The sequence below is a fragment of the Eleutherodactylus coqui genome, chromosome 5, assembly GCF_035609145.1.
Source record: "Eleutherodactylus coqui strain aEleCoq1 chromosome 5, aEleCoq1.hap1, whole genome shotgun sequence".
Lineage (NCBI taxonomy): Eukaryota > Metazoa > Chordata > Amphibia > Anura > Eleutherodactylidae > Eleutherodactylus > Eleutherodactylus coqui.
Genome location: NC_089841.1, coordinates 151,358,534 through 151,381,701, shown reverse-complemented (window position 1 = coordinate 151,381,701; position 23,168 = coordinate 151,358,534). Strand labels below are relative to the sequence as shown.

At 43.4% G+C, this 23,168-nt stretch overlaps 1 protein-coding gene across 4 annotated transcripts in view; it reads right to left on the bottom strand.

Moving 5' to 3' along the window:
* Positions 1-23,168, bottom strand: part of ADGRD1 (adhesion G protein-coupled receptor D1) — a 500,100-nt gene that overhangs the window by 56,884 nt on the left and 420,048 nt on the right. For all 4 annotated transcript variants that reach the window (XM_066603414.1, XM_066603418.1, XM_066603416.1 and 1 more), the window contains one exon: positions 16,295-16,386. In XM_066603414.1, the coding sequence (XP_066459511.1) occupies positions 16,295-16,386 (92 nt within the window). The remainder of the gene's footprint in view (positions 1-16,294; positions 16,387-23,168) is intronic.

Here is a 23,168-nt window from a genome sequence, read left to right as displayed (position 1 = left end):
TCTCTACAAGGGGAGGATTTTAATTGTTTTAGGCCGAATGCATACGGCCAGGTCGGATTCCACAGGTGGAAATTGCGCAGCAGAATCCGACCCTGTGCCCAGCCAGTGTCCCACGCATACTTATCCGCAGTCGTCTCTTCTGTATTGCAGATGTGCCGGCAGTCGCGCTGTCCCTAGGCAGTGATGTGGATTCCACAGCTTGATTTACGCTCGTGGACATGGAAAAGCGATTTTCGTAGCATGTTTATGCTGCGGAATCCGGAGGCAGACACCAGCCTCCGGATTCCACAATACAAAGACGCCTGTGTGCATTGGGCCTTACTGAAATGTGCTGCTTGAAAGACAATTCCTTAAAGAGGCCATTACTAACCATGGCCAGAGAATTTCCCAGTGAGGCCGGTTTATGTATCACTTGTATATTTTGTAAATGAAGACTGTAATATTGTTGAACCTTCTGCCTCCATGTTGTTGCCTTTAAATCTCTCTGTAGTTAGTGAAATGAATGCGCCTCTTATTTATAAGCCAATTTGTTTTGTCTTCTTAAATGAAAATTCATCAATTTAGATAAAGAAGCCTGAATTGATTTACAACATTGTATTTCAGCAGTGCACAAAGTAGCAGCTTAGAAGAGGATCATACCAGACTACAGTGAGATTTTGTAGAAAGCTGAATTCCTGCATCAATACTTCAGGTCCCTTTCACAAGGCATGCACGTGGCATACAATTATATACTGCGACAACATGATGCACGACTGCTTGCATTTACTTCTATTGTAAAAAAAAAAAGTACTCATCTAGATTCTGGTTTTTGTCAGGGCAGAAAAACATAGCAGGTTACACTTTTCTGTCCTGTGATGCAAAGCAATATCCAGACATGCACCAATCAGCCATAACATTAAAATCACATAAAGTAGATAACTAATGCTGAGTGAACTTTTGAAAAGTTTGGTTCTACTGGTTTGCCAAAATTCTGCAAAAAGTTTGTTTTTTTTCTGAATTAGTTCAAACGAACCACAACTTCACCAGTACTCCTACAACTAGTGGACAACACTGTCTAAGGGCTTATTTACACGAGCGTATATCAGCACGCGTTTTCACAGGCAGCCGATATAAGCTTCTTTCTAAGCAGTCCTCCCCCCCTTTCCTCCCCCCTCACTAGCTCTTTGCCTCTCTCCTCCCTTCCTGCTGTTTTCCACTGAGAGTGGACAGGATGGGGGCGGAGCTAAACTCCCGCCCCTTGTCAACAGCCAGCAATGGGAGTGGGCGGGACAGAGCGGAGCTTGGCTCCGCCCCCATCCCATTTTTTTTTGCATCGCTGCATTCAATGTCCCTTAACTTTTTTTATTTTTCTATTGATGGAGCTTTGTGAGGGCTTGTTCCTTTTGTGATGAGCTGTAGTTTTTTATTAGACATTTCATACATCTGTCTTAATATAAAGTACACAGAAGTAAGATGCGCCTAATCTATTAAGAAGCACAGGCTTCTAAATTTGGTGCATATTTTGCCTATGTGTACACCTAAAAGTGAAATCAATGCAATCTATGAGCTAGCTAAGATTTGTGCTATAATTTATACCCGTTTCTGTAGTAAATCTGTCAGACTGCAGGAGGGCAACGTCTGCCCCTCTAAGCACCACATGCGTTTTTGAAAGTGGCAACTACAGTGTAATGTCCTAAAAAAAGCAGATTTTTGTATTGGAATAAGCAACTTTTTCACATCAGTAAAGGCCCATTTAGATGTAATGATTATCGCTCAAAATTTGTTAAAATGACCGAATTTGAGCGATAATCGTTACGTGTAAGCACTGCCATCTTTCACTTTTCGCCTAAACGATGATTTTAAGGTGAACTTAAAATCCATCGCTCAGCCACGGAGCAATAAAGTATCTCTCAACAGACTGCATGCGTTTCTCAGCAGGAGATGGGAGATTACATTGTATTCTGTCGGCAGCCCCAACGAGAACAATGCAGATGTGTGTATAGCCCAGCCCATATGCTAGACTTTGCAAACAGCTCCTGGAGGCCCATTTACAAGAAAATGATAAAGTGTTAATGGACATTAGTGTCCATTAACACTTTATGCAAAAAGATCGCTAAAACTTTCAATCTTTCAATCATTTGAAAGATTATCATAGTGTGTAAATGGGCCTTAAGTTCACATAAAGGCCCTTTTACAAGCAAAAACAATCTTCCAAATGATTGAAAGATTGACAGTTTTAGCAATCATTTTCCATAAAGTGTTAATGGACGCTAATGACCATTAACACTTTATCACCTTGATTTGCATGTAAAAGTGCCTCCGGGAGCTGTTTGCAGAGCAAAGCATGTGTGCTAGGCTCTGCACACAGCTGCATTGTTCTCGCAGAATACAATGTAATTTCCGGCACCCACTAACAACACAGCGTGCGGTATGTGTTATCTCTCTCTGGCTGAAGGATAGATTTTAAGCTCACCTTAAAATCATCATTCAGATGAAAAGTAAACGATGGCAGCATTTACATGTAACGATTATCGCTCATAACGAATTTTGAGCGAAAATCATTGCGTGTAAATGGGCCTTTAGAGCCTAGATAAATTCCCTCCATTGTTCTTATGACAGTAAAACTTGGCAGTAGCTTTCCACCTTTGACTGCTAATCAGTTAACAATAAATTACTACCACAAAGCACTAATATTCTTTAGTTTTAAAGGGACATGGATACAATATAACTTTTGTAGCTTCCTTTCATTTCAGTAGTTAGTATCCAACAAGAAATTATTTGCTGATTATCATTATACGCACAGTAGAGTTATGATAATCGGCACACGAGAAGAAGCATATCAGCATGTCTTATGGGACTGTGTACACATTTTAGTAGAATATTGCAGAATACTGGCCTTAACATTCATTAATTACCATTCAGTGTTTACATTTCTAGCTTAATTTGCTGCTTATCATAGTCCCAATTATATCAGGGATTAAAGGGATATACTAACAGTAATTATTCATCATGGTACATTTTTTACCTGAGTGTTTTTCTACATAAACAATGGAATAAAACCTGATGTGTGAAGTGTGTCTGACTAGGGTAAAATGTGACTCATTATTCAGAAAAAAAGACAGATGTCCAATCTATAACTATTAGGAACCTTTCACACGATTGCAAATTGATCCACACAACGCTATGGAATTTGCCATCATGGAAATCTGCAAAGAAATCCACATGTCTAAATGCAGATTTTGATACATAATTGCAGACAGAATTAAGCCATTTTCAATTCCACATCAAAATCTGCACATTAGCCATGCAGACTTTGATCCAGGATTTTCAAAAGGACGGAAAATTCCACTGAGTACTGGGTAACAATGCCGTCCGTGAGAAAAGATCACTTATTGTCATAACTAGTAATTCTGTATGCCGACCTCATAGCCTCACAACTTCGCCCTAGTGCTTGATAGAACTGGGTCTTACCAGTACGGCCAAATTATCTGCCTGTAATCAAATCAAAGACAAGGAGTTCAGATGACATCACTCACCATCACAAAGGGAAGTCAGCATGATATTTTTTTCATCTGCTGCACTAAGTTTCCTAGGCCGTCCACTGCGTCTACGATTCTCAGCATGTCTATTTCTTTGATCTCCTTCAAAAGATCTTGGACAGCACATCTTAAAACCCAAGACTGCTTTTAAATATTTGCCTGGTAGAGACCTTACCACTGCAGTATAACTACCTTGTGTCTTGTTGCTGTGCACAGTTTTGCCATGCTGTGTGACCTGTGACATGAAACTGTCTTCCACAACCTCACCTTTGTAGCAGAGTCTGGATATTCCTCACCCAGTTTAAAGCCTCCTACACAGCTGTTTCTGTTTATGACTGTATTTCAAGCTACATATGAAAATGATGATCATTATCACCTGCCTGGTATAATTGCTTTATCATATACCTGACTATAATCATAAAACAACCCCAACTTTGTGCAAGTGTATCTACAAGAATTGATGCTGTTTTAAAGGCAAAGGGTGGTCACACCAAATATTGATTTGATTTTGATTTCATTTTGCATATTGTTAGATGACAAAATTAAACTATTAACACTTCTACTATTTTTTCCACACCTGCTTAAAGATTTGCACAGTACTGTATTTCTTTATAAGGGTCAGCGCTGAATTTCTTATACTGTGCTCCAAATTCCATTCTTCCCTTCATACTGCCATGGAGCATGGCCTCTTAAACATGGATCCTGAATACAGTGATAATATATTGCAATGGAAGTAAGGATATCCTTATATGAGTATATGATGGTACTGTAGAAAGTAATTTTACAAGGTAGATTAAACCTAAGAAAAACCACAGCTTTTTCCATTGGATGTCACATATCACATTGCGTTTTCCTAAGAAGTGCTAGTATCAGTCCTTCTGTGGAAAATCGTAATCCTGAGATGTGGTACTCGGAATGGAGCTATGTGGCTTGTAACAACATTTGCACGGAGTTCGTGTGTTCTCCCCATATCTGCATGGGTTTCCAATAGACACTTCTGTTTCCTCCCACACTTCAAAAACATGCTAATAGGTGAATTTACATTGTAAGCCCCCATGGGGACAGAACATAATGTCAAGTGATATACAGCACTGCAGATTATGTATGCACTATATAAGAGGAGTAAAATAAAATAATATGGCATGTAAAATGGTATTACCCACTACATCAAAAGGCATAGATTAAAAATTCCTGCCTCAAATCCAAATTTATATTCAATATGCTTCCAAGCCCCACTAGTGGTGGCTGCAGACAACAATTCAATAGCTATGGAAACAGGAGATTCAGAGCTCCCACCTCTATAAAGATAGATCATTAAATTAATTAATACTCAAAGTAAAAGGATGACAGCAGCACTCACAATGCATCTCACCATGTAAAGTAGGCCAAAAAACTAATTCAAAGTCACTTATATCCAAGAATCCACTGGACCAATATAATCAAATGATCCATACATATGCAACAACATCAATGGATGCCAAAGATAAATATATTTATTCCTCAATTATAAAAGAGAATCCCAACGTTTAAACCCTTGCCAGGTCTTTGTCAACCATCCTTGACAAAGACCTGGCAAAGATTAAAACATTGCAGTTGCCTTTTGTAATGGACGAATAAATCTATTTATTTTTTGCCCTCTTTGATTCTATCATATCAATCACAGAATTAATTTGTATACGATTTTGTAGCTTTGATTAACAGCGATGACAGATCTATCTACTGTAGATTTGATGTAATTTCCATCAGCTTAATAATTTCAAGTTAAACCACAAATTAACGCCGGTATCACACGTCTGAGATTCTCACATGAGATTTGTGTGTTGTGGGACGAGACGCAGAAATCTTGCATGGATATGAGCCCCATTCTTTTGAATGGGGTCATACACATAAGCGTTTTTTTCCTGCATCACATTGCACCACAGTGTGAAAACAAAATCACTGCATGTCCAATCTTTGGGTGTGCCCTCGCTTCATCCATTGTTTTCAATGGGCTCAGCAGCAGCATTGGTGCGCGCGGTGCAGTGCAAAGTTTTACAATTGAAAACAATGGTAGATCCTCCGCAATTGTCTCTCCCCATCGCTAAGTGATGCGAGGCAGATTTGATATAAAAACGACTCGAATCTGCAGCGAAGTCACATGCTGGTGAGCGCGTTATATGTCCGTGCCCAATATTGCACTCGCCTGTGTGAAATTAGCCAAGGGACTACTGGACTCAAAAAAACAATAACTAAATAGAGAGTTTTAATTAAATTGCTTTGAAGGGTTTTTAATAAACTTTTCAATATATATCAGGACATCTGAAGTGGACAGTAGTAAATCACTGTTTTCAATATTGAAAAGAGAATAGAAAGATTATCAAAGAATTAGAGATGAGCGAGCATACTCGTCCGAGCTTGATACTCGTTCGAGTATTAGGGTGTTCGAGATGCTTGTTACTCGAGACGAGCACCACGCGATGTTCGAGTCACTTTCATTTTCTTCCCTGAGAAATTTGCGCGCTTTTCTGGCCAATAGAAAGACAGGGAAGGCATTACAACTTCCCCCTGCGACGTTCAAGCCCTATACCACCCCCCTGCAGTGAGTGGCTGGCGAGATTAGGTGTCACCCGAGTATTAAAATCTGCCCGCCCACGGCTCGCCACAGATGCATTCTGACATAGTTCAGGGAAAGTGCTGTTGATGCCGGAGCTGCTATAGGGAGAGCGTTAGGAGTGATTTTAGGCTTCAAGAACCCCAACGGTCCTTCTTAGGCCATAGAAATCGCAGAACGCACCTATGTCACCTTATACGCCGGGAATATAGCGGAGCAAAGAATAAAAATCATTACTCACTTCCCCCGGTGTTCTGCGGCGTTCTGCGGCGCTGCTGCAGGCTGTCGCTCCCTCCTGGTCCCCGGCAGAGCATTGCTTTCTGGACGCAGGGCTTTAAATCCCCGCCTCCAGAAAACACACGTGCCTTCAGCCAATCACAGCCAATGACAATGATGTTCGCGATGCTCGAGGGTTCGTTTCGAATAACGAACCCCATTGAAGTCAATGGGCGACCCGAGCATTTTTGTATATCGCCGATGCTCGCTAAGGTTTCCATTTGTGAAAATCTGGGCAATTCAAGAAAGTGATGGGAACGACACAGCAATGGATAGGGCAGGCGAGGGGCTACATGTTGGGCTGCATCTCAAGTTCCCAGGTCCCACTATTAAGCCACAATAGCGGCAAGAGTGGCCCCACCCCCTCCCAACAATTTTTACTTCTGAAAAGCCCTCATTAGCAATGCATACCTTAGCTAAGTACCACACTACCTCCAACAAAGCACAATCACTGCCTGCATGACACTCCGCTGCCACTTCTCCTCGGTTACATGCTGCCCAACCCCCCCCCCCCCGCACGACCCAGTGTCCACAGCACACACCAAAGTGTCCCTGCGCAGCCTTCAGCTGCCCTCATGCCACACCACCCTCATGTCTATTTATAAATGCGTCTGCCATGAGGAGGAGGCGCAGGCACACACTGCAGAGGGTTGGCACGGCTAGGCAGCGACCCTCTTTAAAAGGGGCGGGGCGATAGCCCACAATGCTGTACAGAAGCAATGAGAAATATAATCCTGTGCCACCGCCATCAGGAGCTGCACACGTGGGCATAGCAATGGGGAACCTATGTGCCACACACTATTCATTCTGTCAAGGTGTCTGCATGCCCCAGTCAGACCGCGTTTTTTTATAAATAGTCACAGGCAGGTACAACTCCGCAATGGGAATTCCGTGTGCACCCACAGCATGGGTGGCTCCCTGGAACCCACCGCCTGTACATAAATGTATCCCATTGCAGTGCCCTGGACAGCAGAGCTAACGTCAGATTAAATGCAGGTGGGCTTCGGCCCACACTGCATGCCCCAACCTGACCGGGCTTTTTAATTCATAGACACAGGCAGGTACAACTCCCTATTGTGAAGTCCCTGTGGACCGGCAGCATGAGTGAGTGCCAGGAATCCACCGGCGGTACATAAATATATCCCATTGCATTGCCCATCACAGCTGAGGTAATGTCATGTTTAATGCAGGTGGGCTTCGGCCCACACTGCATGCCCCAGTCAGACTGGGGTTCTTTAGAAGTGGACACATGCAGTTACAACTCCGTGTGGACCCACAGCATGGGTGGCTCCCTGGAACCCACCGACGGTACATAAATATATCCCATTGCAGTGCCCAGCACAGCTGAGGTAATGTCATGTTTAATGCAGGTGGGCTTCGGCCCACACTGTATGCACCTGTCAGACTGGGGTTCTTTAGAAGTGGACACGTGCAGTTACAACTCCGTGTGGACCGACAGCATGGGTGGGTGCCAGGAAGCCACCGGCGGTACATAAATATATCCCATTGCAGTGCCCAGCACAGCTGATGTAACGTCAGCTTTAATGCAGGTGGGCAAAAAATTAATTGGATTACACTGTAGGCGAGGGCCCCAAAAAATTGGTGTACCAACAGTACTAATGCACCTCAGAAAAATTGCCCATGCCCAACCAAGTGGGCAGGTGAAACCCATTAATCGCTTTGGTTAATGTGGCTTAATTTGTAACTAGGCCTGGAGGCAGCCCAGTTAAAATAAAAATTGGTTCAGGTGCAAGTTTCAACGCTTTAATGAGCATTGAAACGTATAAAAATTGTTTACAAAAATTATATGACTGAGCCTTGTGGGCCTAAGAAAAATTGCCCGTTCGGCGTGATTACGTCAGGTTTCAGGAGGAGGAGCAGGAGGAGGAGGATGAATATTATACACAGATTGATGAAGCTAAAAGGTCCACGTTTTTGATGGTGAAAGAGAACAATGCTTCCATCCGCGGGTGCAGCCTACGTATTGTTTAGGTATCGCTGCTGTCAGCTGGTGGAGAAAAGAAGTCTGGGGAAATCCAGGCTTTGTTCATCTTGATGAGTGTAAGCCTGTCGGCACTGTCGGTTGACAGGTGGGTACGCTTATCTGTGATGATTCCCCCAGCCGCACTAAACACCCTCTCTGGCAAGACGCTAGCCGCAGGACAAGCAAGCACCTCCAGGGCATACAGCGCGAGTTCAGGCCACGTGTCCAGCTTCGACACCCAGTAGTTGTAGGGGGCAGAGGCGTCACGGAGGACGGTCGTGCGATCGGCTACGTACTCCCTCACCATCCTTTTACAGTGCTCCCGCCGACTCAGCCTTGACTGGGGAGCGGTGACACAGTCTTGCTGGGGAGCCAGAAAGCTGTCAAAGGCCTTAGAGAGTGTTCCCCTGCCTGTGCTGTACATGCTGCCTGATCTCCGCGCCTCCCCTGCTGCCTGGCCCTCAGAACTGCGCCTTCTGCCACTAGCGCTGTCGGATGGGAATTTTACCATCAGCTTCTCCGACAGGGTCCTGTGGTATAGCATCACTCTCGAACCCCTTTCGTCTTCGGGTATGAGAGTGGAAAGCTTCTCCTTATACCGAGGGTCGAGCAGTGTGTACACCCAGTAATCCGTAGTGGCCAGAATGCGTGTAACGCGAGGGTCACGAGAAAGGCATCCTAACATGAAGTCAGCCATGTGTGCCAGGGTACCTGTACGCAACACATGGCTGTCCTCACTAGGAAGATCACTTTCAGGATCTTCCTCCTCCTCCTCAGGCCATACACGCTGAAAGGATGACAGGCAAGCAGCATGGGTACCCTCAGCAGTGGGCCAAGCTGTCTCTTCCCCCTCCTCCTCATCCTCCTCATGCTCCTCCTCCTCCTCCTCAACGCGCTGAGATATAGACAGGAGGGTGCTCTGACTATCCAGCGACATACTGTCTTCCCCCGCCTCTGTTTCCGAGCGCAAAGCGTCTGCCTTTATGCTTTGCAGGGAACTTCTCAAGAGGCATAGCAGAGGAATGGTGACGCTAATGATTGCAGCATCGCTGCTCACCATCTGGGTAGACTCCTCAAAGTTTCCAAGGACCTGGCAGATGTCTGTCAACCAGGCCCACTCTTCTGTAAAGAATTGAGGAGGCTGACTCCCACTGCGCCGCCCATGTTGGAGTTGGTATTCCACTATAGCTCTACGCTGCTCATAGAGCCTGGCCAACATGTGGAGCGTAGAGTTCCACCGTGTGGGCACGTCGCAGAGTAGTCGGTGCACTGGCAGATGAAACCGATGTTGCAGGGTGCGCAGGGTGGCAGCGTCCGTGTGGGACTTGCGGAAATGTGCGCAGAGCCGGCGCACCTTTCCGAGCAGGTCTGACAAGCGTGGGTAGCTTTTCAGAAAGCGCTGAACCACCAAATTAGAGACGTGGGCCAGGCATGGCATCTGCGTGAGGCTGCCGAGCTGCAGAGCCGCCACCAGGTTACGGCCGTTGTCACACACGACCATGCCCGGTTGGAGGCTCAGCGGCGCAAGCCAGCGGTCGGTCTGCTCTGTCAGACCCTGCAGCAGTTCGTCGGCCGTGTGCCTCTTCTCTCCTAAGCTGAGTAGTTTCAGCACGGCCTGCTGATGCTTGCCCACCGCTGTGCTGCCACGCCGCGCGACACCGACTGCTGGCGACGTGCTGCTGCTGACACATCTTGATTGCGAGACAGAGGTTGCGTAGGAGGAGGAAGAGGAGGAGGAGGAGGGGGGTGGTTTAGTGGAGGAAGCATACACCCCCGCAGATACCACCACCGAGCTGGGGCCCGCAATTCTGGGGGTGGGTAGGACGTGAGCGGTCCCAGGCTCTGACTCTGTCCCAGCCTCCACTAAATTCACCCAATGTGCCGTCAGGGAGATATAGTGGCCCTGCCCGCCTGTGCTTGTCCACGTGTCCGTTGTTATGTGGACCTTGGCAGTAACCGCGTTGGTGAAAGCGCGTACAATGTTGCGGGAGACGTGGTCGTGCAGGGCTGGGACGGCACATCGGGAAAAGTAGTGGCGACTGGGAACTGAGTAGTGCGGGGCCGCCGCCGCCATCATACCTTTGAAAGCCTCCGTTTCCACAACCCTATACGGCAGCATCTCCAGGCTGATAAATTTGGCTATGTGCACGTTTAACGCTTGAGCGTGCGGGTGCGTGGCGGCGTACTTGCGCTTGCGCTGCAACACTTGCGCTAGCGACAGTTGGATGGTGCGCTGAGAGATATTGGTGGATGGGGCCGAGGACAGCGGAGGTGAGGGTGTGGGTGCAGGCCAGGAGACGGTAGTGCCTGTGTCCTGAGAGGGGGGTTGCATCTCAGTGGCAGGTTGGGGCACAGGGGGAGAGGCAGCGGTGCAAACCGGAGGCGGTGAACGGCCTTCGTCCCACCTTGTGGGGTGCTTGGCCATCATATGTCTGCGCATGCTGGTGGTGGTGAGGCTGGTGGTGGTGGCTCCCCAGCTGATCTTGGCGCGACAAAGGTTGCACACCACTGTTCATCGGTCGTCTGCACTCTCAGTGAAAAACTGCCAGACCTTTGAGCACCTCGGCCTCTGCAGGGTGGCATGGCGCGAGGGGGCGCTTTGGGAAACAGTTGGTGGATTATTCGGTCTGGCCCTGCCTCTACCCCTGGCCACCGCACTGCCTCTTCCAACCTGCCCTGCTGCTGCCCTTGCCTCCCCTTCTGAAGACCTGTCCTCAGTAGACGTAGCGTGGGAGGAAGGAGGAGCAGCAGCCAGAGGATTCAGAGTTGCAGCAGTGGACGGCGCAGAATTCTGGGTGGTCGATAGATTGCTGGATGCACTTTCTGCCATCCACGACAGGACCTGCTCACACTGCTCATTTTCTAATAAAGGTCTACCGCGTGGACCCATTAATTGTGAGATGAATGTGGGGACGCCAGAAACGTGCCTCTCTCCTAATCCCGCAGCAGTCGGCTGCGATACACCTGGATCAGGAGCTCGGCCTGTGCCCACACCCTGACTTGGGCCTCCGCGTCCTCGCCCGCGTCCACGTCCTCTAGGCCTACCCCTACACCTCATTATGCAGTATTACCAGTAGTGCAGAAACAGAACGCTGTAATTAAATGTGCCGCTTATTGGCCTGTGGTTGGAGGCTGACTTCGCTTACGGAACGCACAGCAGAGCCAGGAAAGAATTTTGTGCAAGCCTGCTGTAACACTTAGCTGGCTGCGTATGAATTAGGACAACTACCCCCAGCAGAGACGCAGTACACTGAGGACGGTCACAGGCAGCCCAAATAGATTTTTTTTCCCAAATTTTTTTGGAAAAGCCCACTGCTTATATAGACTGTATATGTCTTTCACTGTCCCTGCCTCACCACCACTACTGGCCCTTGACTATGTAAAATTACTGCAGACTGTTTCACTCTGGACAGGATGACAGCGGTGATGTAAAGGCAATGCAGAGCCAGGAAAGAATTTTGCGCAAGCCTGCTGCAACACTTAGCTGGCTGCGTATGAATTAGGACAACTACCCCCAACAGAGACGCAGTACAGTCAGGACGGTCACAGGCAGCCCAAATAGATTTTTTTTCCCAAATTTTTTTGGAAAAGCCCACTGCCTATATAGACTGTATATGTCTTTCACTGTCCCTGCCTCACCACCACTACTGGCCCTGGACTATGTAAAATTATTGCAGGACGCAATGCTCTGGACGCAATGCTCTGCACGGCCGATATACAAAAAAAAAAAAAGTGCAACACTGCAAAAAGCAGCCTCAACAGTACTGCACACGGTCAGATGTGGCCCTAAGAAGGACCGTTGGGGTTCTTGAAGCCTAAAATCAATCCTAACGCTCTCCCTATAGCAGCTCCGGCATCAGCAGCACTTTCCCTGATCTCTGTCAGAATGCATCTGTGGAGAGCCGCGGGAGGGGCCGATTTATATACTCGGGTGACACCTGATCTCGCCAGCCACTCACTGCAGGGGGGTGGTATAGGGCTTGAACGTCGCAGGGGGAAGTTGTAATGCCTTCCCTGTCTTTCTATTGGCCAGAAAAGCGCGCTAACGTCTCAGAGATGAAAGTGAAAGTAACTCGAACATCGCGTGGTACTCGCCTCTAGTAACGAGCATCTCGAACACGCTAATACTCGAACGAGTATCAAGCTCGGACGAGTACGTTCGCTCATCTCTATTCATTATACTCACAGGCAATGCTATATACACACTGGTATTGTCATGATCAACTACATCATCATCTATTCAGAAAAGAAATAATATTTCCCAGAATTATTAAAAGATATAGAGAACTATGGAAGGCAAAGTATCCTCCCTGCTTCTTCAGTTTTTTATTGTGCGCTGTGCCATTGTTCAGCTGTCACAGCAGTTACCCGCTTTTATTGAACTGAGTGCTTTTCATCAGCAAACCAAATAAAACTATGACTGAATGAGACATTTCTTGATAGAGCTAGGAGGTAAAGGTCAAGTGAGTACATTCAGAGGCTACCTACAAGGATTCAATTATAGTGACATCTCTTCACAAATCTATTCCAGATCAGAGATCGAGAGTAAGAAAGGCACTCTGTAACTATGTATTTCCTTAGAAATAAAAGGCCTCAAAGAAGAATATTTTACATTTTGATGAGGATAATAAGCCATATAAGCAGAGGGTGATATTCTTCTAATTTACTGAAGTAAATGCAGCTATGCACATGATAATGTCTGGTGTAAAATGATAAAAATTTACTTTTTTTCTTCTTACCAGGGATGGCATTACATCAAAGACTCTTCACTTCAAAATACGGGAGAGATAGCATGCTACTCTACAGGATCTGTTTTATATTTTTATGTTAAATACTCTTGTATAAAAAGCTAAAGTATTATGGAGGTGATCTCTTTATTGCTTAACTTGAAAAATTGTATTTGCAAACTTTCGGAGCGCAGAGGCTCCTACATCAGGCAAGTTAATAAAGGAAGGGCTGAGAAAAAGGCAAAACATTTAAGAAATGTTGCATGAAAACATTGTACATGGACGGATACATTAACATCAGACAGAGCAATAAAACTGAGGTTTGTGTATGGATGGAAGGATAAAAGGTGATGACTTAGGAGTTCACAGCTCTAAATTCAGTCTGATGTGTGTGAAGAGTCCATGTAATAAGCTATTAATACATGGGTTAAATTGAGTCTTTGCAGCAATGACTGGAGAATTCAGATCAATTTCCATTCACAAATTTTTCTCTCTGTCATTCGTAAAATTGCCTTTCAACGCATAAGAATTGTCCAACCCTGACACAAAGACTCAATGTAACCTCTGGATTTTTGATTCACTACATGGACCTCTCACACCATTGAACTGAATCAAGAGCTGGGAACTCCTAAGTCTTCACCTTTCACACTTTCGTGCATACACAAACTGCAGTTTTATTGCTCTGGCTCATCCCAATGATGTATCACCCAATGTACAATGTCTTGATGCAACATAGTTTAAATGTTGTGCATTCGTTAACCTGCCTTATGAAGGAGCCTCTGTGCTCCGAAAGCTAGCAAACATAATGTTTCGGGTTAGCCAATAAAGGTATCCCATACATCATAATATTGACTTCCCTTACAAGAGTATTTACCATCACATAGATTTTTCTTGCTAACATAGTAGCAGGCTATTTTTTCTTTTCCTATTTTAGAGTGAATGTCAGAAATGATGTTTTGATCCTCAATAATCATTTCCCTTCATTGAATTTGAAAGGTATGAAATCATTGTATTCTTTCCCAGATTATAACGTACATGTATGAGGTGGGAGGCAGGATATTACAGTATTCCTCATGTACATTAGTGGGCTTGCAAGCACAGTAGCTGAGGGCCCGCAGCACGCCACAGGATAGAGTCTGTGATTGACAACCATTTCCCTGCAGCAATAGCTGGGACTGGAGATAGCTCATTCATTCTTCAATATTTTGAGGAAGATAAAGGTTATATCTCCCTTCAAGGGTTGAGTGAACATTGTCTGTTAAACTTTGAAACTCAATTTAATCTGTGCAAATCTGACCAAGTTGCAAAGGTGTACTGTTCAGATATCTTAAAAAGGTTGTCTGCCCTCTTTCATTGATGACCCATCCTCTGAATAAGCGATCAGTAGTTGATGGACAGGGGACCTACGCTCAGGACTCCTGTCTATCAGCTGATCATCCAGCTCGCTATCAGTGTAGCCGGCATAACATGGTTATTAGCCGTCAGCACAGAAAGTACGGGCACTAGCGTCACTACCATTGAAATTACTGGGAGAGCTGCAGTACTACGGCACTTCTTGCTTCATTGTTGATCAGGACATTGCATCCAGTCCGGAACAGGAGAGGAGCAGGAAGTGCCAAAGTAACAAAAATAAAAGGAACACTTAAATCACAGATAACAATGTTCACCGCAGCATCTCCAAACTTTTTTGTCTGTCACACATGCTCAGCGTGAGACTGCTCTCATCTATGCAGAAAACGGGGTGCCAATGGTGGATCTGCTAATTCTGTATTCTCTGTTAAAAGCCACTTAAGCCGTATGGTGTTAGGTTGTGAGCAAAGGTCCCACCACAAGATATCAGGCCCACGTACCACCCTTGTGAAGTCCGTTTCTGACAGCTTGACCAGAAACATGCAGACTAATAGCCCGCTGGAGGTCATTTTGTAGGGGTCTGGCATTGTCCCTCCTGTTCGTCCTCATACAAAGAGCAGATACCAGTCCTGATGCTTCCTTGATGACCTATTATGGCCCTGTGCTTGCATCTGCTCCATGTTCTTGAGACTGTGCTGGAAGACACTGCAGACCTTCTTGTGACAACACATATGGAAGTGGAATTCTAGAGAAGTAGGACTATCTGTACAACCTGATTCAGCTACAGGTACTCCCTCATGCTACCATTAGTGACAAGGACACTAAAAAATGCTAAGCTAGAAAAGAGATCTCTCTCTCTCCCTCTCTTCTCCCCATCCCCCCCTGCTGACTGCCGCTACTCACCGCTTCCCTGCGCTGGCACCCAAACCTTTTGTCTCGAGTGGGCAGGTACTCGCTAAGGGCAATGCTCGCTCGAGCAATTGCCCTTAGCGAGTATGCTCGCTCATCTCTAATTAAGACCCTTTTACACTTGCCGATGATCGGAAATGAACATTCAGACAAACGTTAATTCCCCCAATCATTGCCCAGTTTGAAGCTAACAGCGGTCAACTAACAAACGAGAGTTCGTCCATTTCTTGAGTTGTCTCATTTTATTATGCAGCACCAAATATCATTGTTGTCAGACACATGTAATATGAAAGCATATGTGGAACGAGTGATTGTATTGATGATTGTTCATCCCCATACAGTCTGCAACAGCCAATGAGTCTCATGCAGGACCCGGCTAAATATTAGCTCAATGTAAAATAGTAAAATCTCTGAAGAAAGCAGTATATTAACAGTAGAAAAAAAAACAAAATCCATTGGATTATGCTAATTGGCCTGATTCTTATTGAATCTCTATCCTGTTATAACGATTCACTAATCTCTTAAAACAAAATTCTGGCATTTCCATGGCTCCAGCATAAAAACAGCTTTCTATTTAAATATCAAGAATTAAAAATATCTCCCGAAATTATGCTAAGCTCTGTACAAATATTCAAGGTCAGTTGCAGATTCATTTTCATATAAAAAAGAGAGTATAGTATGTCACGTTATTACAGAAGTAAAGTGCTTCATACTTGATGGGCACAAAAGCACAATTTCAACGTGGTAAACCAATGATAAATAACAGGGGTATAGAGAAACAATATATGGCAAGTTCAGATATTTTTAATGATCTGAGGATGATAAATTGAAGGTGATGTCTGAGAAGTTCACTTTAAATTCCAAACCTCAGAATCTGTACTGTACTTAGATATTCTGAAACAAACCCGGCCATTTATTATTAGTAGTATCAAACACTTACTTGAAAGCATTGGCATCTCTGTGCACCTTGTAGTTATCGGCACTAATTCTGGAGATGATTCTGGTTACTGCAATGAGGATACCAATATTTACCTAATTGTAAAGTTAGAGAAAGATTGATTAAGTGCTGCATTGTTGTTTGACAGAAGAATTAATCATTTAAACAGGACCTGTCATGAGATCGAAAAAGTAAGGCTGACTGTACGGCTATGGAGTTGTGGTCTTTTTTTTCTCTTCATGTTCACCTTTGCCCAGATGAGCTCTTCTTAGGTCTGACTCCCTGGGCTCTTATTGTGTCAAGTCTGTGGTTCCCTCCACTGACTCTTAATTGGTGAATTTAAATTTCATTGACAGCCTGAAATCCCGTATTGAGAGTGAACAGCGGGGACCACCCACTTGACACACTGGCAGCATCGGGAGCAGGAACTTAAAAGAGCTTGTGATGAGTCAGAGGAGCCGCAGCTGCAGAGCTATGCAGCCTGCCCCACTCTATCCCATAACGGGTTCTCTTTAAGGTTACAAATAATATTCACTAAATCCTAGTAAACATAATACAGAAGCAAATATAACATGCAAAAAAGATGAGCCTGCTGCACCGTACAACCAGCCAATAGCAATTACTTCTCATATGTTTATGTTAATAGATTCCTTTATTGTGGATTAAGATACCAACACTAAATTGTGTTTAGAGGTGCAAGGCCTCTTCATCAGTTACACCAAGTTATAAGTGGAAGTAATAGTTGTGTGGGCACAAACTGTTCTTCAGAGGTATGCAGCACCTAAATTTCCTTCGAATCACATGCTTACCCCTGGCACCACAGCTACCATTGCAGCAGCAGGTGTATGACACTGTCATCCCCTCTGAAGAACAGTTTGTATCCACATCACTAAAAGGGAGTTACACTTGCCTCCCCTAATTTATATCTTTAGGCACTTCTTTGGGTTTGCTCCCCCAGCCCTTTGTATCTCCACCTAATAACATACAAATCACTTTTTTCAACCAAACATTTAGTGAGCGATTTGCAGGGCTTTTTTATTTTGCTTTTCCTTTTTTTAAGAGCAGATATTTATATTTAGAAAATATTTTTTTTTTGGGAGGGGGGAGGTTAACTTTTAAAAAAAATTAAAACTGGCAGGGTATTTTGGTGATAGGTCCTATTTAACCTTTAACCGTAGACGTGGAGTTTCACAGACCCCTCCCATTCTAGATTTCAGAAAATTGCACACTTCCCCGCTCTCCCCACGACCTAACAGCTCAGTAGCGTTTCTTTTAGTTGTGAAAAGACCGGTATGAGAGGAGGTTACATCATCAATTAAGACTAAAAAGTTTCTACAGTTTTGTATTATGCAGCTTTACTAAAATCTATAAATAAAAGTTGATTATTTCTACATTTTTTAATTATTTATAACCGGAAAAATAATAAAAACAGTTATTGTAAACATCCAGTTCATTATTGCGAAAAAAGTTAACCACAATATATGAGACTGTGAGACTCCATGTCCACGGAAGTGTAACAAATAAATCACGTCTATAGTTAGAGGTTAAGTATCTCACAAGGTTATTTTTGTAAGTTTTAGCCACAACAACCATTTTTCACTGTATGAGATGCCTCAAATTTTTTTTACACTAATTTTTCCACATATTAGTAAGCAGTTGTGCTGCTCTGTACAGCCAAACTGGAACATTTACAGTAGGGCCCTATGTGCACAGACGGATCTGATTTCCGGTCACCTGCACGGAAGATCCGCAAATCAATCCGTCCATGTAGTAAGGCATGCAAATTTATTTTGCAAATCTTTTGGTCTCTAAAACAAATCGCAGCATGCTCCTTTTCAGTGCGGTTCCCGCATGGATGGTTTCCATTGAAGTCAATGGAAGCCATCCAATCCACGGCCTGTCCACAACTGAATTGGGGATGGGCTGTGGTTTCCAGGAGTTTAAAAAAAAAAAAAAAGTTCTACTGCGCATGTGTGGCGGACGACCAGCGCTTCCGTACATATCCACAGTGAAGAAAATAGAAGATCTGGACAGGTACGCAGAAGACCTGGACAAGTAAGCAGGGTCCTCAGCCGCGGGCAGGGTCTGATTCTGCTGCAGGCTCCTGCATGCAAAATCCAATCTGCCCGTGGCTATGAGGCCTTAAAAGTTACATGAAACTTGGAATAGATAAAATGGATGATATTTATTAATACAATAAAAACGCAGTGTGCACCACCATCTCTCCATGTGCAGAGTGTAATACATCCATCAACACAGCTGAATGCTGCTTAATGTAAAACAGGTTGAAAATCTATTGTTAATTTCTGTTACTTTTCTAATTATAAAAGTTGAGAAAATATTAAAATACTAATAAATAGTTATATTTATTATGGTTTGAAGCCTCATCAACTTTTTCCAACAAATTTGGATTTGTCAAAAAAAGTGGTCCAGGGGCTTCATAAATATAGAATTGTCTCGGCAATATATTTTTAAATGTATTTACAGCAGAAAACACTTGTAAACATATTGACTTATATATTCTATTGAAATAGAAATTTCCCTTGACAGATTTTCAAATATATTAAATTAACTGGAAGCCATTCTAAGAATTATGTAGGAATTGATTTGAAGTAGGACTCTCCCTGAAGAAATATTCATACAGTCAGTTTATAAAAGTATTATAACCTTATTTGATCCAAAGCTGTCTTTATAGGATAGTAAAAAGGATGGACGCTGTAAGTCCTTTAGATCCTAAAGAAGCATAGCTTACAGTATTTTTTCAGTCTTACTATACTTGAAGAAATGGCGCAGCTGAGAAGTCTCCACAGACATATTTAGTGAAAGTTTCGGCTAAGTTTGTAGAAACAAATTATAACTCATTGAGATACACTCTCTAGAGGTACAACATTCAAAAGTATGCTCAAAATACACTTGTTCAACCAAGCATTTAGCACTAAACGTTTTTTCATCATATTGAATGAATCTTTATCACATCATTGCAGAATGCTGCTGCCAGAATACTAAGTAACCGGCCTCATCATACACTTACTGCATTTTCTTTCTCACTGCCCAATGCTGGCTGCTAATAAAAAAAGAACTTAGACCAGGCTGCTTACCTTATCAAAGGTTGAATAAAAAAACGGAGATGAATATGTGAGACTCTTGTATGCTTACAAATTGCCTTAATCATCAGAATGAAAGAATCAGGCAATACCCGATCCTCAGGATACTCTTTTCTGCTTGATATTTTCTCACACAATTCACCACCTCTAGAAGTCACCGCACAGCTAGTCCTAGAGGTGCTAAACCAGCCGATGACCCAAATTATAATGCAATTGTTACGAGTGGTAGCTATCATAATCAATCACAATATACAACTCTTGTGACAATAATCAAGGAGTAAATGGGAGATATATGTCCCATTCGAATCCCCCCCCCCCCCCCCCCCTCATTCTTCCTCCACACACGCACAGACACTGGTAATAGTGAGCAGCAAAGATGTTAGAACTCAACTCTAGGGATGTGATAAAAGAAGCAAGGGGATTTGGAGTCAGGCCTCAGTTAAATCAAATGCCAATCGTAATAAGGATATATTATGAAATTAATCAAAATAGATTTCTGGATTTTCTTTATACATGACAAGCAATTTACTTCACAGTGTAAAAGCAGGTCACACCAAACAGTGCAGAAACATAACATAAACCCTGGCCATCTGGTCACTAACTAGCACACATGGGGAATTCATAAATAACTTTATGCTAGAATTCTGGCATAGAATAGTTGCTAATTTTTTGCACATCCATTTGAATAAAGTAAAAATGATATGCCTCACAAACCACAAAAAACACACAGACAAATCAAATATGTAAGAACTGAACAAGGTAGGGGGGCTTTTGTAGGATAATCCACCCCTCACTTGATAGCTTGACGGATACTTTCCAGAAGCCAGCACAATCAGATCACAAAAGTGAGTAGGGGGCCCTTAAATGCAACCACACATGCGGGTGCCCCTCTACCATAGAGTTTTGCAGAGTAATCCCCCTGGACGAATAGGGTTTGTGATCATCAACTCGAATTCTAGCACACACTACCCTATATTCCTTGGCTAGAGTCCCGGGGTCATTAGACTACAGTACTTACCTTGAGATCCTCCAGCGGATACTAGGATACTTGTTGATCATGAGTTAATGTAAAAAAAAAAGTGGATGGGACTTGGCAGAAGAGGCTCTGACCACTTGCTGCCTATCAAATTTACTATAATGACACCACAAATTATAGCACAAATCTACAGAACGTTTTATCTGCTATATATTTCAGTAAGTGCACCACAGCCAGCACTGAATGCACAAAATTTAATAAGAAGCTTGTATCTCTTATTACATTTGACACATCGTACTCTTTCGCCACTTACTTAACCGGCATGTAAAATAGTGGATAAACACTAATTAGGTAAATGTCTCTAGCTGCCCAGATGTATGTCTCTTGTTCAGCACCCCTGCCAGAACAATATAATCACTGGAATGATCCCTTAAAAATTAACTTTTATTTAAATAATTAAAATATAGTGCCCCGTAGACATAAATGACGAGAAAGACATAACAACATAAAACAAAGATGTATATTCCTGGTTAAGTGCCTCTATGGATGTGCGGGCAACTTATCAAGAAACCAGGTCAATATATCATTAGTGGGATATTGGCTGTTTCAAAATGCCAGCTTCCAGACTTACAAGGGTTAGGGAAAGTCTATTTGCACGTTCATGTACTTTTTGTATTCAACAATAAAAATCCAGGTTCAATTAAGGTTCAAAGTTCATACCAGAACTTCAGGTTTATGGCTTCCTAAGGTGGCACGGCCTGTTTCTTCTCTTCTTTACCCAACTCCAACGCAATCCAGGTCCTTTTCCTGGGTTTTCTTACTGAAGCCTAACAGCCGTATGAAAGAAATCTAGGGGAAATATATTTTCCATGACTAACCCTGTTTCTATCTCACATACCCTTCCCCTCTTTTTAAACTCGTGATGTCGGACACTTTTAGCAACCAGGCAGTGTGTCCTAGGCAGGGCATCTTTATCCCCCTGCAACCCGACAACTCTGTGTTCCACCGTAAATGTAAAGTCCTGTAGGGTCAGGAACCATCTTATTTCTTTTATCCTTCTCTTTGTAGTCTAAGACATCCAGGTAGGAGGAAGGTGGTCTGTAACGAGTCTAAACTGACAACCTAGCAAATAGTATCTAAGGGACTCCATGGGCCCATTTACTTGCCAAGCATTCTCTTAAAACAATGCTATAATTTTCCTCAGCGGGTATAAGCTTTCTGCTAAGCTATATCAACAGACACTCCTTAACCCAAGCTCCTGTGAAAGGACTGTCCCAAACTCTGTATCAGCTACATCTAAAGCAGTCCCTTCTGAAATATGGTGTCACCAATATTGATTGGTTACACAGAACTGTTTTTAATTTCTAAAATGAGCTTTCAGCTTCATTATTCTATCTGACCAAGACTAACTTTCTCTCCTTGGTGATATCTGTTGAGTGCTATTATACTAGTAAGATGTGGGTTGACCCTCCGGTAATATCCCACAATCCATTGAAAGGCTCTCACCTCTTTTTTTGTTGAAGTGTACCAGCACTTTTAGATAGCATTTCAGAATGAGCTGTGTGCGCAGACATGAAGAATAACACTATATATGGACATTAAACGACTCGCATCCTGCAATTTTCACCAGTTTTTCACTCTGCAGGATGCATTTGTAATTTTCAGTTCTCTCTGGCTGCAAGTCTGTGTCAGTCATTCCTTCCTATTGTATACACCAGATAAGGTGTTTCTTCATGGCCAAAGGCCCACTTCTTAGAATTTGCTTTCGATCCCGAGGCTGTAAGAGAATTCTACATAGCCTACACCTTTAACAAAAAAGTTTTCCATTCATCAGTAAAGATTAAAATATTGAGATATGTGAAAGCATATTAACCCTTTCCAATCCACTGTCTGACATCTAAAGACATTATGATTTAAGGCTGTACAGCTCCGATGTTGGAAGACATCGCTTTGGGTTCTCTTACTGTATATTGCCAGCCTCTCTGCTGTCGGAGCCTATCCAATGTGTCTCCTCATGCAGTACTGGTTTCAGCCAGCAGATAGTGCTGTTTTTTAATGGCAGAAAAAGAGTAAGCCCCCTAGGAAAACCAGGATACAAATTGGATTAGAAAGGGTTAACTATAGGTTTTAATAATTATATCCATCAACCTCTGAAAGTTTGCCAGAGCTCCATGTAACCCAAAAGGCAGATACACATACTAGAGTAATAAACAACATTTTCTCTTTACCATAAGGGGAATTTGCCAATATCTTTTAGTTACATTACATCTGAAATCTAACTAACATATGAGAAAAAATGTAGGGGAGAAATACAGATACATACTACAATTGTGCTAAAACATTAAGATATTTAGATGAATGAATGCCCAACGTGTTCACAGAAGAAAACCTAATAGCAAAAGATCAGCATGGGTCCACTTAGTAAGATGTTGGGTATTACCAGCAAAGCCATAAAGGCCTGTTTGTTTCTCCCTGTAATGCCATCTTCTTGACCCTTAAGCCAATTCCCCACTCCCTGCTTGCTAACAATGCAGTTCCTATGGAGTGGGGGAGTCCTGCATGGATCCTTGCCACGCAGTCAAAACAGGACCGTATTTACAGCTCACTCTGCTCTAGGCACAACTCCAGAATACCCTCACATCAGGGACCCATTTAGGGCAAGTTCCCACAGGACTGAGTCACTGCAGATTTTCTGCAGCACAAAATATCTACAGCAAATCTGTTGAACATCTTTAGTGGCAAAACATGATAAATGGTGCAGTTTTGGTCACAGATTTAATTTTGGATATGCTATGGA